Here is an 18,395-nt window from a genome sequence, read left to right on the forward strand (position 1 = left end):
GTAGCCTGCCAGGCTCCAATATCCATAGGATTTTCCAGGCAAGAGTACTGGAACAGGTTGTCATTTCCTACTCCAGGGGATCTTCCTGACCCAGGGATCAAACCCAGTTCTCCTACATTGAAGGAGGATTCTTTACCTGAGCTATCAGGGAAGCCCTCATTACATAATTATTCATTTACTCTAGTCTTCCAAATTTAAAGTTGAAAAATACTAGCGATTCTGTCAATCAGATTGTAAAATTCTTTGTATTTCAACTGTATTTTTTAATTATCAGAGAGTTGATTCTAAAAAACAATAGAACTGTGCCACAGAAAATTAGTGATATTGAGGCATGTGACAAGCCTAGGTAACTAAGAGTAGGTCTGTCCATTGAAATTACTAGAAAACCTATTCGTACATTCAACAACTATTAATTGAACACTTATGTGCCAGGCACAGTTCTAGGTCCTAGAGCTACAGCCCTCTTCTCTCATGAGCATACATTCTAGAGGCAGAGACAATTAAACAATACATTAATATATACTGTATCAGGGGAGATAGGTGCCTTGAAGTAGCGTAAAGCGGTATTGTACATGGCATAATTATAGTATACATTGGATAAATTATATCTATGGTATAAATTGGTAATCACTGGGTGGGGTTGTTGCTGAGGAGGACACAGAATGGGTCTCTGAAATAAGAGATACCTGAACAGAGGAACAAGACAAGGAGGATGGCTGGGGAACTGAGCTCCAGGGAAAGGGAACATCAGAGGCAAAGACCCTATTGGGAGCTTGTTGGGTATGTTTGAAGATGGGCGGGTCAGGGCTGGGGAGAAGGGGGTGCCGTGGACTGGAGGGGCTCTATGAGTGAGGGAATCACTTGGGAACCAAGGTCAGAGAAATGGGGCATCCGTGTATCAGGTAAGGAAGTGACTTGAAAGGCCAGGTGAGGAATTAGAGAATTTCTCCAGGAGGCATGGGAAGGCATTAGAGGGTTCTGAGCAGAAGTCAAACTTGGTTTGAGTTGGTTATTACAAACCTCTACCCTAATTACCATGGGGCGAAGAGGATGTCCTCGGCCAAGTGTGAAACTGAGAGATAAAAACAAACACAGCTTTCTTTTTTCCTTTTAAATTCAGAATAAAAATTAAGCTACTTATCTAAAGAAGTTTGTCTAAGTAATGAAAAGGACAAAAAAAAAATCTACTCTAAAAAATAGATAGTATTTGGTTTGTGGTTATTAAGATAGTAACTCTTCATACAGAACTATTCCAACAGACACTAGTAAACCATTCTATGTGCAGTCGTACATATTTGGGAAACCTTGCTTTGTAGCTGGTAGAATAAGAACACTCTCCCCCTTTAACACCAACAAACTACAACAGATTATTGAATTTAGTGTCCTAAAAGGTCATGACATTGTGCCATTTTACTGTAAAGAAAATGACATAGTAGGTATTTTTGGCAAGCTTTTAGGAACTGTCCGATGTTTTAAATTCAGAACATTGTGTGTTCCCCTTAAATGTTCATGGTTGGAACACATTTAACTTTATGCAATATTGAAAAACCTTTTTGGCAATGAGACTCATAGCACAGTGATCTCAAAGCTCCTCTCACCTATATTTTATAGGCTACACAACAACTGACTTCAGAATTTAGGGGCAGTCATCTCTGTTTTCCAGGCAGAAGTTATAGAGTGATTTTGGTTTGGAAAACAAGAAAAAGGAAAGGTTGCACGTAAGCCTAACAAAATCCCATTCAATGTGCCGGATGTCTTTTGCGACTGTAGAGCATTATTCCACACCCCCAGCTTTTGCAAACCACCCATCGTTTCCCCAGGGACCTTAACAGATGAGGCATTGAATTCTCTGCAGTCAGTGTCACCTCCCACCTGGGAAAAAGACAGCCCTGTAATTGAATCCCAGCATATGCATTGTCATCCCTCCTGCCTGCCCCTCTGGTGCTACAGCAAATTAAAAGATCTCAAAGGCTCAGCCTGCCTTCCAGCTGCCAGCCCCCGGTAGACATGAGGGAGCCAGAAGGGACCAGGTGGAGCAGTTTTGAGTTGCACTAGACACCCAGCACAAGGGGGTTGGCTGTAACTTCCCAATGAATATTTATACCAACCCCATTTCTCATCTTGCTCTTTGGCATGGATCAGAGCGCTGAGCTCCTGCTGATTTCAAGGGCCCTGCATTGTGTTTGGACCTGCTCCGTGAAGTATTACGTCAGATGAGCAATGGGTCCCAGGTTCCTATCACTAAGATGGCTGGTTGACTTTTTTTTTAATGGAGACTATCATGTTATGGGGTCAGAGGACTGGGGCAGTGGGGGAGTTCCCTGGCATCTTCTGGCTGTTCATATGCTGTGAATCACGCATAGCCTCAACCACTGCTTTCTGTAGAGCAGAAGTAGAGTTGATTGTATCAAGACCACACAACCCCCAGATGGGATACGGGCATATTACTGCATTTTCTTTATCATTTTCTTAGAGGTTTTATTTTTGTTTGCTAAGGTCAGGCACTTATCACAGGGCTCCCTCCTCACATTTCAAATTCTGATCCTCTGTGGCAGGTGCTAACTTCCTTGCGTTCAAACTGAATGGGTAGAGTAACCTCATAAAGATACAGAATGTCTTGGCATAGAAAGAGTGCAGAATGCCTGTCTGTGGAAGACTTGCAGTGTTATTTCAAGAGGCCTGTAAACCTGAGAAGAGATTTGGAAAACCATCTACACACACAACCATTAACTTTTTCTAGGTAGTAGATCATAGACTTAGATTCCTGTTCCTGATTCCCTTATTGTTATCTAATAAAGCACATGCCTTATGTGCATTTTAGCATCAGATTTCTTAAGAGAAGTCACTTTTCTTTGTTTCCTTGTATGACGCAATAAACTTTAAACCAGTGATAAAAATGAACTTATTTACAAAACAGAAACATAGAAAACATACTATGGTTACCAAAGGGGAAAGGTAGGGGAAGAGATAAATGGGATAAATAAGGAATTTGATATTAGCGTATACCCAGTACTATATATAAAATGGAAGCAATGAGGACCTACTGTGTAGCACAGGAAACTATACTCAGTATTTTGCAATAATTTGAAAAAGAATATACATATGTCTCTTGCCTGGAGAATCCCAGGGACGGGGGAGCCTGGTGGGCTGCCGTCTATGGGGTTGCACAGAGTTGGACACGACTGAAGTGACTTAGCAGCATACATATGTCTGTATATATACACCTTTGCTGTACACCTGAACCTAACACAGCATTGTAAATCAACTATACGTCAGATCAGATCAGTTCAGATCAGTCGCTCATTCGTGTCCGACTCTTTGCCACCCCATGAATCACAGCACGCCAGGCCTCCCTGTCCATCACCATCTCCCGGAGTTCACTGAGACTCACGTCCGTCGAGTCAGTAATGCCATCCAGCCATCTCATCCTCTGTCGTCCCCTTCTCCTCTTGCCTCCAGTCCCTCCCTGCATCAGAGTCTTTTCCAATGAGTCAACTCTTCTCATGAGGTGGCCAAAGTACTGGAGTTTCAGCTTTAGCATCATTCCTTCCAAAGAAATCCCAGGGCTGATCTCCTTCAGAATGGACTGGTTGGATCTCCTTGCAGTCCAAGGGACTCTCAAGAGTCTTCTCCAACACCACAGTTCAAAAGCAGTTCACAGTTCACAATTCTTGGCGCTCAGCCTTCTTCACAGTCCAACTCTCACATCCATACATGACCACAAGAAAAACCATAGCCTTGACTAGACAGACCTTTGTTGGCAAAGTAATGTCTCTGCTTTTGAATATGCTATCTAGGTTGGTCATAACTTTCCTTCCAAGGAGTAAGTGTCTTTTAATTTCATGGCTGCAGTCACCATCTGCAGTGATTTTGGAGCCCAAAAAAATAAAGTCTGACACTGTTTCCACTGTTTCCCCATCTATTTCCCATGAAGTGATGGGACCGGATGCCATGATCTTTGTTTTCTGAATGTTGAGCTTTAAGCCAACTTTTTCACTCAGTGAAAATTAAAAAGTAAAATAATATTCTAAATCAATCTCAAAAAATAAAATTACATTTTTAGATACTTAAATGTAAATAATTAGAAAGCAGGCTGTGATCATGAGAACCCAGCTTAAGTTCTCCAAGCAAAAGCTGTACCAGAATAGCCTGACAGCAATACCAGAAAAGAGGAACAGAAGCCTGTTTTATGCTTAATACATGCTATTCAACAATATGTGTCTTAAAGCCTCTAAATACGTGCTAAGTCACTTCTGTTGTGTCCAATTCTGTTCAACCCTATGGACTGCAGGTCATCAAGCTCCTCTGTCCATGGGATTCTCCAGGCGAGAATACTGGAGTGGGTTGTCATGTTCTCCTCCGAGGAATCTTCCTGACCCAGGGATCAAACCCACATCTATTATGTCTCCTGCATTAGCAGGCAGGTTCTTTACCCATAGTGCCACCTGGGAAGCTTGAAAAATAGTACTGCTAGTAGTGCAATAGCTATTTCCCAGTGATGTATCTCTAGAAATATAACTCTAGTGCCCTCTTTAAGTGCATTGGAGAAGGAAATGGCAGCCCACTCCAGTGTTCTTGCCTGGAGAATCCCGGGGATGGGGGAGCCTGGTGGGCTGCCGTTTATGGGGTTGCACAGAGTCGGAAACGACTGAAGTGACTTACCATAGCCCTCTTTAAGAACTGTTTTTAACATTGGCCTGTTCAACATGTTTATTGTGATTTGGCAATCAATGCATGCTAAGAAAGTTTATAGGTGTCATGGCACAGGAAAGAGTGCTTTGAACAGCAAAATTGGAATCTAACAGGACAAGATGAAATAATGGACTCAGTCCAACAAGCTAACATTTAAGAAGAACACATGAAAAGCTATTCACTTAAGTTCCAAATGCCAGCTACAGGTGTTGTGGCTGAGAGAAAAGAAGGCTATAAAGCATCGTGTGGGATAAATCCTAGGGGTTTGGTTGGCTGGGTTTCAGTGTATGTTCCTACCATAAAGTGTCGTCTGATAGCAAAGCTAGTGTACTCTTCAGGCTACATTGATATGTCCAGAGTTATTGTTGTAATCTTCCTGTTGTATTTTGTACATTTAAAAGTTCTGAGTTGGGACATTCCTCTCTGATATTTGAAGGGCAGTAATGGGCTCCAAAATCACTGCAGATGGTGACTGCAGCCATGAAATTAAAAGACCCTAACTCCTTAGAAGAAAAGTTATGACCAACCTAGATAGAATATTGAAAAGCAGAGACATTACTTTCCCAACAAAGGTCCATCTAGTCAAGGCTATGGTTTTTCCTGTGGTCATGTATGGATGCGAGAGTTGGACTGTGAAGAAAGCTGAGCGCCAAAGAATTGATGTTTTTGAACTGTGGTGTTGGAGAAGACTTTTGAGAGTCCCTTGGACTGCAAGGAGATCCAGCCAGTCCATCCTAAAGGAGATCGATCCTGGGTGTTCATTGGAAGGGCAGATGCTGAAGCTGAAATTCCAATACTTTGGCCACCTCATGCAAAGAATTGACTCATTGGAAAAGACTCTGATCCTGGGAGGGATTGTGGGCAGGAGGACAAGGGGATGACAGAGGATGAGATGGCAGGATGGCATCACCAACTCAATGGACATAAGTTTGAGTAAGCTCAGGGAGTTGGTGATAGACAGGGAGGCCTGGCGTGCTGCGATTCATGGGGTCACAAAGAGTCGGACACAACTGAGCGACTGAACTGAACCGAACCGAATGGGAAAGACTTCCCTGGTGGCTCAGACGGTAAAGCGTTTGCCTGCAATGTGGGAGACCTGGGTTCAATCCCTGGATCTGGAAGATCCCCTGGAGAAGGAAATGGCAACCCACTCCAGTACTCTTGCCTGGAAAATCCCATGGATGGAGGAGCGTGGAAGTCTGCAGTCAATGGGATTGCAAAGAGTCGGACACAACTGAGCGACTTCACTTTCTTTTCTTTCTTCTAATGGGAAAGGAAGTTTAGACTTGCCCCATGTTAATGGGTTAAATTTCTTCCAGGACCAAAGTTGCCTGAAAAACCATGTATGGAAAACTTTCTGATAATAAGAGTGAGCTGAAAATGAAATGGGTTGCCTCTTAAGAAAATGATTTTTTTGATACTACAGGTTTTCAAATAGGTTTTCAAATCCAGCATTTATTGAAGGTGTTGTAGAAGTAACTGTAGTGATAGCTAACCTTCATGACTTCATAGCCTTCATAGTCAGTTTTTCCAGTGGTCATGTATGGATGTGAGAGTGGGACTATAAAGAAAGCTGAGCCCTTAAGAATTGATGCTTTTGAACTGTGGTATTGGAGAATACTCTTAAGTGTCCCTTGAACTGCAAGGACATCCAACCAGTCCATCCTGAAGGAAATCAGTCCTGAATATTCATTGGAAGGACTGATGCTTTGGAAGAACTGATGCTACAGCTGAAACTCCAGTACTTTGGCCACCTCATGCGAAGAGTTGACTCATTGGAAAAGACTCTGATGCTGGGAGGGATTGTGGGCAGGAGGAGAAGGGGGCAACAGAGGATGAGATGGCTGGATGGCATCACCGACTCGATGGACGAGAGTTTGGGTGAACTCCGGGAGATGGTGATGGACAGGGAGGCCTGGCGTGCTGCAATTCATGGGGTTGCAAAGCGTCGGACATGACTGAGTGACTGAACTGAAGTGAACTGAACTGATGCTGAAGCTGAAACTCCAATCCTTTGGCCACCTAATGCGAAGAACTGACTCATTTGAAAACACCGTGATGCTGGGAAAGATTGAGGGCAGGAGGAGAAGGGGACAACAGAGCATGAGGTGGTTGGATGGCATCACTGACTCAATGGACATGAGTTTGAGTAAACTGCAGGAGTTGGTGATGGACAGGGAGGCCTGGCATGCTGCAGTCCATGGGGTCGCAAAGAGTCGGACATGACTGAGCAACTGAACTGAACAGAACTGACCTGAACCTTCATGAAGATACACTGTGTGCCGAATTCTACGTACTTTGCATGTATGTCTTATTTAAGACACTCAGTCATCCTCCGGGGTATCATTACCTCCATTTTTGAGCATAAAGTCCACCGACTGGTAAATGATAGAGATGGAGTTTAAAACTCAGGTTTCAGCCTATGGGGGCTTCCCCAAAGGCTCAGCAGATAAAGAATCCGCCTGCAATGCAGGAGACACAGAAGGTGTGGGTTGGGGAGATCCCCTGGATAGCAACCCACTCCAATATTCTTGCCTGGGAAATCCCATGGACAGAGGAGACTGGCAGGGTACAGTCCATGGGATGCAAAGAATCAGACACAACCGAGCACATGCACATTGAGTTGGTAGCGCAAGCCCTTAACGCCACACTCACAGCCTTGTGCATAAAATGATGGTATGTTTGCATTCAAGGACATTGGCTGTCCCTGGAGACTCTGAAATTCCATCATTTTTATAGAGAGTTGTCTTTATTTTGTATATTATTCTAATCAGTTACTCTTTTAAAGTCAATATTCTAGCATTAGAAAGCCCTCATTTATTCATCTAGCAAAATGTTTGATTCTTATTGGTAGAGTTTTTTTTTTTCTTAGAAAAAGAGTCTGTATATTTCTTGGTGTAATTAATGATATTAGATGTTTTGATTGTGGCCTTATGGCTTTATTCTTTTGCTTGCTAGAGGGAAATAATTTCCTGCTTCACTAACCATGGTTTGTAACCGATCTAGCAGAAACTTGAGTCCTGTACTATTCAAATAATGGTTGAAGAATTCATTGGGCTTGTTTTTCCTTTGTTTTCAGAGTAAAGAAGGAGGGTTATGAAAACCTAAATTTAGAGAAATACTTTAGAGGTATATTTTATAAATATTTGCTCACATTTCATGGATTGGGGGAGACCATGTTTTATCTGAATAATCTGTTAGCGTCATAGTGAAGAAAGGGCCGGAGCTGCAGGACTCAAGTAAGGAAGAGCTGTAAGGAAGCCCTGGAAAGGAAGGACTGTAAAAGTGTCCAGAGAACAGTGTGTCCATGGCTTTCTTTGCTGTTATTCCACAGCCTGAGGTCACTCTGGCAGACAGGTCACTTGCACTGCAAGCATTCAGGCCTCGGGGACAGGTGTGAGATCACCGGCAAGTTGCAAGAACAGCTCCCATTATTCATGGCCCACTTCCCTGATCCTCGTTGACAGGGGTCTTCTCCCTCCTACATATCTTTTTCTCTGCAGCAGAGCCCATTTTTAATGATGTCTGCTCAAGTGGGCTAGTGAAGGCCTCCTTCTGGGACGGTCTGGCCATCCCATCAGTGACATAGACAGTGTGTAGCACAGAGCGTTCACATTTCCATCCTAACTGCCAGGAGAGAAACTGGCTCTGGGCTGCAGCTGGGACAAGCATTTCTTGGCTTATCTGAAATGTGTTGGTTTAAGATGGCCAGAAGGGCTTTTTTCCAGACAGTGGGAATTGGTACCCAGTAGTCACATGCCTATGACTTCCGTCTGATCTAGGTTGACCAAATGGCCTTATCATATTGTTTTCTTGCACAGTGGTTTTCTGTACCCATGCAGAGCACCTTCCTTCCCACCCTCTTGCACATGCATGTACACGTGTATATACACGCACACACACCCTTCACTCATTTGAGAGCTCTGACATTGCACATGCAGATATGAAAACTTCCATACACATTGACATCACCGTGCTAATTCCCATCTCCCTTCACCTATCTGCTTTCTCTCCCAGTGGCCTCCAAGCTCTCAAAAGATACTTTTGGATTCCTAGATATGTCCCTAGAACTTGCTGGATGCTCAAGCAGTGTTTGCTAAACTAGAGCACACTTGACTCCAAGTAATTCAAATCATTTCATCTTATTTCATTATTCATCCTTAGCACTCACTATGTATCCAGCATAATTCTAAGTGTAGAAGGAAAAGCAATGAATAGAAAATACCCCCTGCGCTAACCTACAATCTCATTAAAATAGAAGTTGATTTTGTTATTCTTATTTTTTCAATACCAAAATCAAGTCAATTACATTCTTTGTAGCTGAAGATGGAGAAGCTGTATACAGTCAGCGTAAACAAGATCTGGAGCTGACTGTGACTCAGTCATCAGCTTCTCATAGCAAAATTCAGCCTCAGACTAAAGAAAACTGGGAAAAACACTAGGCCAGTCAGGTATGACTTAAATCAAATCTTGTATGACTTTGTAGTAGAGGTAACAAATAGATTCAAGGGACTAGATCTAGTTAACAATGTGCCTGAAGAACTATGGACAGAGGTCCGTAATAACTGTACAGGAGGCGGTGAACAAAACCATCCCAAAGCAAATGAACAGCACAAGGCAAAATGGTTGTCTGAGGAGGCTTTACAAATAGCGGAAGAACAAATAGAATCGAAAAGCAAGGGAGAGGGAAAGATGTATCCAATGAAATGCAGAGTTCCATAGAATAGCTAGAAGAGAAAAGAAGGCCTTCTTTAATGAGCAGTGCTTAATAATAGAAGAAAACAACAAAAGGGGCAAGACTAGGGATCTTTTCAGGAAAATTGGAAACATCAAGGGAGCATTCTGCCCAAAGATGGGCACAATAAAGGATAAAATGGTAGAGACCTAGTAGATACTGAAGAGATCAAGATGAGATGGAAAGAATACATGGAGGAACTGTAAAAAAAGATCTTAATAAACCAGATTACTACGATCGTCTGGTTAGTCACCCAGAGCCAGATATTCTGGAATGCGAAGTCAAGTGGGCCTTAAGAAGCACTGCTCTTAATAAAGCTAGAGGAAGCAATGAAATTCTAGCAAAACTATTCAGATCCTAAAGGATGATGCCATTAAGGTTTTGCATTCATTATGTCAACAAATCTGGAAGACCCAGCAGTGGCCACAGGACTGGAAAAGGTCAGTGCTCATCCCAATTCCCAAGAAGGATAGTGCCAAAGAATGTGCTAGCTATTGGACAATTACACTTATCTCCCATGCTAGTAAGGTCATACTTAAAATCTTGCATGCTAGGCTTCAGCATTGTGTGAACCAAGAGCTTCCAGATGTCCAAGCTAGATTTAGAAAAGGAAGAAGAACTAGAAATCAAATGGCCAACATTTGCTGGATTATAGAGAAAGCAAAGGAATTTCAGAAAAAAACATCTATCTCTGTTTCATTGACTATGCTAGAGCCTTTGAATGTGTGGATCATGACAAACTGTGGAAAGCTCTTAGAGAGATGGGAATACCAGATCATCTTATCTGTCTCCTGAGAAACCTGTATGCAGGTCAAGAAGCAACAGTTAGCATCCTGTATGGAACAACTGATTGGTTCAAGATTGAGAAAGGAGTACAATAGGATTGTCTTCTGTCACCCTGTTTGTTTAACCTATAGGCTGAGCACATCATGAGAAATGCCAGGCTGGATGAGTACAAGCCAGAATCAATATAGGTGGAAGAAATATCAGCCACCTCAGATATGCAGAATAGACAACTCTAATGGCAGAAAGTGAAGAGGAACTAAAGGGCCTGTTGATGAGGGTGAAGAAGGAGACTGAAAGAGCCAGCTTAAGACTAAATATTAAAAAAAAAAAAACTAAGATCATGGCATCCGGCCCCATTACTTCATGGCAAATAAAAGGGGAAAAGGTGGATGTAGTGACAGAATTCCTCTTCTTGGGCTCCAAAATCACTGCAGATGGTGACTGCAGCCATGAGATGAGAAGACAATTGCTTCTTGGCAGGAAAGCAATGACAAACCTAGACAGTGTGTTGAAAAGCAGAGACGTTACTCTGCCAGCAAAGATCTGCATAGTCAAGGCTATGGTCTTCCCATTGGTCACATATGGTTGTGAGAGCTGGACTGTAAAGAAGGCAGAATGCCAAAGAATTGATGCCTTTGAACTGTGGTGCTGGAGAAGACTCCTGAAAGTCCATTGAACAGCAAGGGGATCAAACCAGCCAATGCTAAGGGAGGATCAACTCTGAATATTCACTGAAAGGACTGATGCTGAAGCTGAAACTCCAGTATTTTGGTTATATGATGTGAACAGACGACTCATCATTGGCAAAGTCCCTGGGATGCTGGGACTTTGCTGGGAAAGATAGAAGGCAGAAAGAGAAAAGGATATCAGAATGAGATGGCTGGACAGCATCACCAATGCAATGAACATGAACTTGGGCAAACTCTGGGAGATGGTGAGGGCTTTCCTGCTGGCTCAGCTTGTAAAAAGTCCGCCTGCAATCGAGAGACCTGGATTCCATCCCTGGGTTGGGAAGATTCCCTGGAAAAGGGCATGGCAACCCACTCCAGTATTCTCCATATGGAGAATTCCCATGGACAGAGGTGCCTGGTGGGCTACAGGTCATGGGGTTGCAAAGAATCGGACACGACTGGACAACTGAACAACAATTTTTTCAGCTAGTGAAGTGTAAGTCATTCAGTCATGTCTGACTCTTTGCGACCCCATGGACTATATAGTCCATGGAATTTTCCTGGCCAGGAATTTTCCTGGCTAACTGTTTTCTTCTCCAGGGGATCTTCCCAACCCAGAGATTGAACCCAGGTCTCCCGCATTGCAGGCAGATTCTTTACCATCTGAGCTATCAGGGAAGCCCTTTTTCAGCTAAGGAGAATGAAAAGGTTTGTTTAACATTTAAATAGGAAGTTATGAGAAAAGCAAATGCCTGAACGCTTGTCCATAAATGCTTCTGATGGTCAAAATGAAAATTGGCTAGTTAAGTAGACCTTGAGAGCGTAGGACACAGAGCCCTGCATACATACTGTCCACTTTGTGCAAGAGAAAAGCTGTCATGAGAGGGAATGCCTTTGAAAGTCTAGGATGCTTTTGCATTTCTTGGGTCATGAAGAATTGATGGAATCTCAGCCTGGAAACAAACAGGCTATGACTCATTACTAGGGTCTGTGCAGAAGGAATCATGGTTTCTGAGTTCCAGTAAACTCTAAATGCACAAATATAAAGCATACTCTTCTTGGGTTTTGAAGAGAATGTTTAAGTCTGCTAGAAACAAATTCCACCTATGCTACAGATAATGCAGACAAGAACCAAGAAGACAGCTTCATGTAATAGGCAAGTCTTCTTTCTTTTCTTTTTTTTTTAAAGGGTTTTTGTTTTATTGTTGTTTTGTTCTTGTTGTGTTCCTATTGTCCAGAAAGATGCTAGTATTCACGTAGTGTTATGACATGGGTAGAAAATGGTATCGTGGAAGGAAAAAGGGGGCACCTTTATACATACATACATACATTCCTTTAAAAATTCTTTTCCATTGTGGTTTACAACAGGATATTGAATATAGTTCTCTGTACTTTTAAAAAAGGGATTACCTTTAAATATGGTAATGTAGATTTGGCAGAGTGGATGCTTATGTTGAGTTTAATAACTCTTGAAAACCACTCAAAATGTTTCATTGCAGAAATATGCATTCCTGATAGTGATTTCACAATGTGAAAGAATTAAAGTTACTTAAAAGAAAAATGGGAAACATACAATGTGACAGGAAGAACCTGTGCTCTGGCATCAAATAGATTTGAGTTCCAATTTTACTGCCACTACTTTCTATCTACAAGGTCTTAGGCATTCTGTATATCCTTCTTGAGCCTCAATGTCTTTATCTATAAAATATGGAAAATAATATGCACATCAGTGTGTTAATGTAAAGATTAGTAGAGAGGGTATTTTTGAAGTACCAAGCATAGGCTGTGTCTTACAGTATGGACTCAGTAAAAATAGCATGTAATCAATTTTCTGCTGTTGCACTCTAAGGTAAACTTTATATTTTATGTATTACCTTGTAAACAAATTAGACTTAAAAAGGATCTGAAGTTTAACATACAAAAGAAAGCACAGGAATACTCTTACTGTATAATTGATGGCAATAATGCGTTCCTGTTCTCTAAAAGCTCTATTAATTGTAAGATATCTCAAACCCATGAAAATGAATTCAAGCAAAGGGGACTTACTGTAAAGATTCAGATAATTGCATTTTGGATTCCTGGAAACTGGAATGTAAGATACAAAGGCAATTTTTGCTTTGCTTTGCAGGAGGGACCTCTTCCTGCTTCTCTCTGTGATGTGGGCTTCATCCTTTCATTCCTGACTGATTTTCCTCGCTTCCTCTTTCATGTCGTTCACATTGGCTGTGAGCCACCACACTACCTTGCAGCTTCAGTAATACCACTGACCAGATGCTTTCCCTAGAACCCCCACTTTGAATTCATCAAAACCCAGCTAACAAGTTCTGAGAAAATTTTCCAGACTCTCTAACTTCACACTGATTTCTGTCTGTTCCACTCAGTGGGCTCTTAATGTACTGTTGTTTTCTATGCACAGGAACTGCTTTCTCATTTAGAAATAGGTCTAAATTTATATCATAAATTTCTTGAGGGTAGGACCATGGTTTCTCCACTCAGCAATCCTAACACCTGAGACAGTACTTTGCACATTATAAGCAATCATTCATTTGTTTGCTGGGAGGGGGCTTCTGAATGGCGGTCACATATATATATCTATGGCAGATTCATGCTGAAAAATGGCAAAACCATCACAATATTGAAAAGTAATTATCCTCCAATTAAAATAAATTAATTAATAAAAAAATCTTTATGTTGGTTTCATTCAGAGAAAATAAAATCACAAGCATTAGTTGTTTACTATAATTAAGCCCATTATCAGGAGTATGAGACCTCTGATACTTTTGGGGGTTCCCACTATTCTCTTGTTCTCTGTGTCTTTTTTATCTGGTTGCTATAAAGCTTTCCCTTTATTTTAAGAATTTGACTATAATGTACTGAAGGTTTGGTTTTCTTTTTCTCATTTGTTGTGTTTCAAGGCTTTATGGGTGGCTGTTTATTATCAAATTTGGCCATTATTTATTCTGAAATTATTCTGTTTCATTCCCTTCCTTGCTTTCTGATAATATCCCACAAGTTACTATTCAGTTGCTAAGTTGTCTCGGACTCTTTGCGACCCCATGGACTGCAGCATGCCAGGCTTCCTGTCTTTCCTTCACTGTCTGACAGAATTTGCTTAAACTCATGTCCGTTGAGTCAGTGATGCCATCCAACTATCTCATCCTCTGTTGCCCCTACTCCTCCTGCCCTCAAACTTTCCCTGCATCTGGGTTGTTAACAGTGAGTCATCTCTTTGTATCAAGTGGCCAAAGTATCTGAGCTTCAGCTTTAGCGTCAGTCCTTCCAATGAATATTCAGGACTGATTTCCTTTAGGATTGACTGGTTTGATCTCCTTGCTGTTCAAGGGACCCTCAAGATTCTTCTCCAACACCACAAATCTAAAGCATCAATTCTTTGGTGCTCAGCTTTCTTTATAGTCCAGCTCTCACATCCATACGTGACTACTGGAAAAACCATAGCTTTGGCTAGACGGACTTTTGTTGGCAAAGTGATGTCTCTGTTTTTTAATACACTATCTAGGTTTGTTATAGCCTTTCTTTTAAGGAGAAAATGTCTTAATTTCATGGCTTCAGTCATCATCTGTAGTGATTTCAGAACCCAAGAAAATAAAGTCTGCCACTGTTTCCACTTTTCCGCCATCTATTTGCCATGAAGTGATAGGACCAGATGCCATGATCTTAGTTTTTTGAATATTGAGTTTTAAGCCAGCTTTTTCATTCTCCTCTTTCACCTCATCAAGAGGCTTTTTAGTTTTTCTTCACTTTCTTTTTTTCCTCTCTGCTTCAGTTTGGATAATTTCTACTGGCTCAGTTTCAGATTTACTGATTTCTTTTGCAGTATCCTTATAAGTCCATCCAAAGACTATGTTTTAATTTAATATTTATTTATTTTCTATTTTATAATTTTCATTCTAGAACTTTCATTGAGTATTTCTTGATGTTTTCATATATTTTTCTGTAAGCAATACGTAGATATAATAAATATGATATTATAGATATAATTCATAATTATATGCATATAGAAAATATATGGGCTTCCCAGGTGGCTCAGCAGTAAAGAATCCCCCTGTGATGCAGAAGCTGCATGAAACACAGGTTCTATCCCTGGATCAGGAAGATCCCCTGGAGGAGGGCATGGCAATCCACTCCAGTATTCTTGCTTGGAGAATCCCATAGAGAGAGAAGCCTGGTGGGCTACAGTCCATAGGGTCACAAAGAGTCAGACACAACTGAAGTGACTTAGCATGCACACATGCACATAAAATATATATGACACATATGTATTCATGCATATATGTATTTATATACATGGCATATATATATATGTATATACCTTGTGTGCTTATCTTTTCCTATAATTTTTTTATACATACAAAATAGTTTTTCAATCCTTGTTTGTGCATTCCAAAACCTAAGTCACTTGCAAGTCTACTTCTTTTTACTGTATTTTATCTCTGTTATGTGTACTATAGTCCTGCTTCTTATTATGACTCAAGAAGTCATCTGAACATTATGTACAAAATATTTATAGTATTCTGAATATTATGTATTTGTAGTCTTCTGAAGATTATGTCCAAAAAGCCAGTAGAGACTGAAGCATGATATTTGTTTTGTTGTATTTCTCAATAAGTCTAAATCTTTGCTCTGGCTCGCAGTGAAGGTGAGGGTCTGAGCATTCAGATTCCTCTTGGAGTTGAGTTGAGCTGAAGAGAGACTGAATAGCCCAGCTTCCAACCTCCTCTTTTGATAGTTCAGTATATGAACTAGAGAGACATTGACGTTTCAGACATTTTTGGTCTATTTATTTGGTCTATTTATTCAGTATTAGTATCACCCTTGTACCTGTAATTTTGATAAATTCAATCAGTTCTAATAGGGTTTTGTTTTTCTTTAATGGATTTCTCAGAATTTTTTACATAAACAATTATGTGCTCTGTGAATTAACCTTTTTTACTTTTCTAAGCTTTACTCCTTTTATTTATTCATTCTTGTTTTCTCCCACTGACAAAGAATGCTGATAAAGTTGTGTTGAAGTGGAAAAAAGATATCTTTGCCTTTTCATATCTTTTCTATAAGCAATACATAGCTATAATAAATATAATATTATAGATATAGTTCATAATTATATGCATATACAAAATATATTGGCTTCCCAGGTGGCTCAGCAGTAAAGAATCCGCCTGTGATGCAGAAGCTGCATGAAATACAGGTTCATCATTAGTGAACCTGTGAGAAGTAACTCAGTATTTCATCATTAAATATAATAAAAGATGTAGATTTTTCAAGAATGATCTTTATCATATGGGAGGAAAATGCTTCTTTTCCTAGTTTGCTGAGAGTTGTATGAACGGATGATGAATATTGTGAAGTGGTTTTTATACCCATTGAAAACATATTCTGTTAATATATTGGATTGCATTTTTTGATTTTCAGGTGTTAACTCAGTTTGAATTCTTAGGATTAAACACACCTGGTCATCATATATTATTCTTTTTAGTACTGGATTTTATTTGATTATATGTCAAATATGTCAAAACTATATTTTCACCTATGATCATGAGAAATATAGATCCATAATTTTTTTTTCTTGGCATTGCCTTTGGCAGATTTTGGATCAGAGTAATTCTGGTCACATACAATAGAGTAAAAAGTGTTACTCCTACTTTTTCCAAAAGAATTTAAAAAATATTGTTGTTATTTTTCCTTAAATGTCTGCTAGTATTCACTAATGAAATCATTTGGACCTGGAGATTTTTTCAAGTGTTTAATTATGTATTCAATTTAATTGTAGGACAGCTTGTAAAAGTTGTTAGCCGTTTTTATAGTTTATGTTCTTTTAAGAAAGTCTGATTTTATCTAAATTATTGAATTATTTGGCATAATGTTGTTTATAATATTCTCTTACCATTTTTAATATCTTTAGTATCTCTAATGATCAAACTCTGGATTTGTAAGTTGTCTATATTGTTCATAGATTTTGTTTCAGCGATTTTTGCTTTTTATTGTTTCCCTTCTTCGACTTACTTTGGGTTCAACTGCTTTTCTTTTAGTTTTCTTAAGGTGGGAAGATCGTTCTTAGATTTTAAATCCTTCTCCTTTCTTATGTAACCATTAAAAGGTATATATTTCTCACTAATGGAGAAGGAAATGGCACCCCACTCCAGTACTCTTACCTGGAGAATCCCATGGACTCCTCCGTCTGGCTCCTCTGTCCATGGGTCACAAGAGTCAGACACGACTTAGCTACTAAACCACCACCAACCATTTCTCACTAATCACAGCTTTATTTGCATACAAAAAAATTTGATCTGATTTTTCCTAAGACTTTATTTTTTAGAGCAGTTTAACATTTACAGCAAAATTGAGAAGTAGGTACAAAGATGTCCCATCTGCTTCTTACCCTACACGTGTAACCTCTCCTGTTACCATTCCAGCCTCACTCGCCAGGATGGTGCATTTGTTACCAAGGATGAACCGACATTGTACATAGTTTACCTAGGGGTTAACTCTTAGTTTTGTACATTCAGTGGGTTTGAATATTGTATAATGACACTCATCTTTCATTACAATATAATACAGAGTGATTTACACTGTCCGGAAAATTCTCTATGCTCTGCTGTTCATCTCTGCCCAGTCCCACTCCTGGCAACTATTTTTATGCTGTAGTTGTCATATATTTTACTTTTATCTTCTATTATCAGTTGGACAGTTCACTCTTTCATGGGTTAAAAAAATATAAGATAATTTTTTTGTATTTACTTAAATTTACCTTTCTGTCACTCTTCATTTCTTCCTGTAGATGTGAGTTGTTTTTTTTTCCCCCGGTTATTACAAATAACCAATGAATCTATCATGGATGCTTTACTTATTTATTCATTTTTGATGGACTGCCATGTTCACCTAGTTAACAAAAAATTCTTAGCTATGGGTTTCAATTCCTGTTATTGTGAGATCACATGCATGTTCAGTAGAGTGATTTATGTAGTTTGTCAAGAAATCACTGCTGAAATTTTCAAATTTATCTCTAATAGGTCTATGGAAATGCAGGACCTAGCAAGTCCTCATCCTCTTGTTGGAGGTGGTGATACTCCTGGAAGCTCCAAATTGGAGAAAACTAATCTCAGCAGCACTTCGGTCACCACAAATGGGACAGGAGGTAAGTGTACAACCCTGAAGACACCCTGAATCACATTGCAATGTTTGTTGTAATTTTACATGGTAGAAGTATGCTAGTAAGTAAATATCTCATTAGCAATAACATCAGAGTATTATATACTTAGTGGATTATTTGTTGTTCTGTTCATTTTCTTGATATTTTTGCTCCTCCTCTATAACTGGAAATATTCAGAAAGAATAGATAGCCCTGAGCAACATTTTAAAGGTTTTTAGCAAGGCTTTCTTTTTGTATTTGCCCTTGTAAATATTTTTTAAAATGTACAAAATGTGTCCAAAGGATTTACATTCTGATCTTAACACACCCCCCCTCAAAAAAGAAATTATGCTAGTTTTGGGGT

The 18,395-nt window shown here is 39.9% G+C and overlaps 1 protein-coding gene across 23 annotated transcripts in view; it reads left to right on the top strand.

Annotated features, from left to right (window-relative positions):
• The window catches only part of EYA4 (EYA transcriptional coactivator and phosphatase 4), a 365,676-nt gene that overhangs the window by 269,671 nt on the left and 77,610 nt on the right, over positions 1-18,395 (top strand). For all 23 annotated transcript variants that reach the window (XM_070376696.1, XM_070376694.1, XM_070376697.1 and 20 more), the window contains one exon: positions 17,913-18,037. In XM_070376696.1, coding sequence (XP_070232797.1) covers positions 17,913-18,037 — 125 coding nt within the window. The remainder of the gene's footprint in view (positions 1-17,912; positions 18,038-18,395) is intronic.

This window comes from Bos mutus, chromosome 9 (assembly GCF_027580195.1).
Source record: "Bos mutus isolate GX-2022 chromosome 9, NWIPB_WYAK_1.1, whole genome shotgun sequence".
Taxonomy (NCBI): Eukaryota; Metazoa; Chordata; class Mammalia; order Artiodactyla; family Bovidae; genus Bos; species Bos mutus.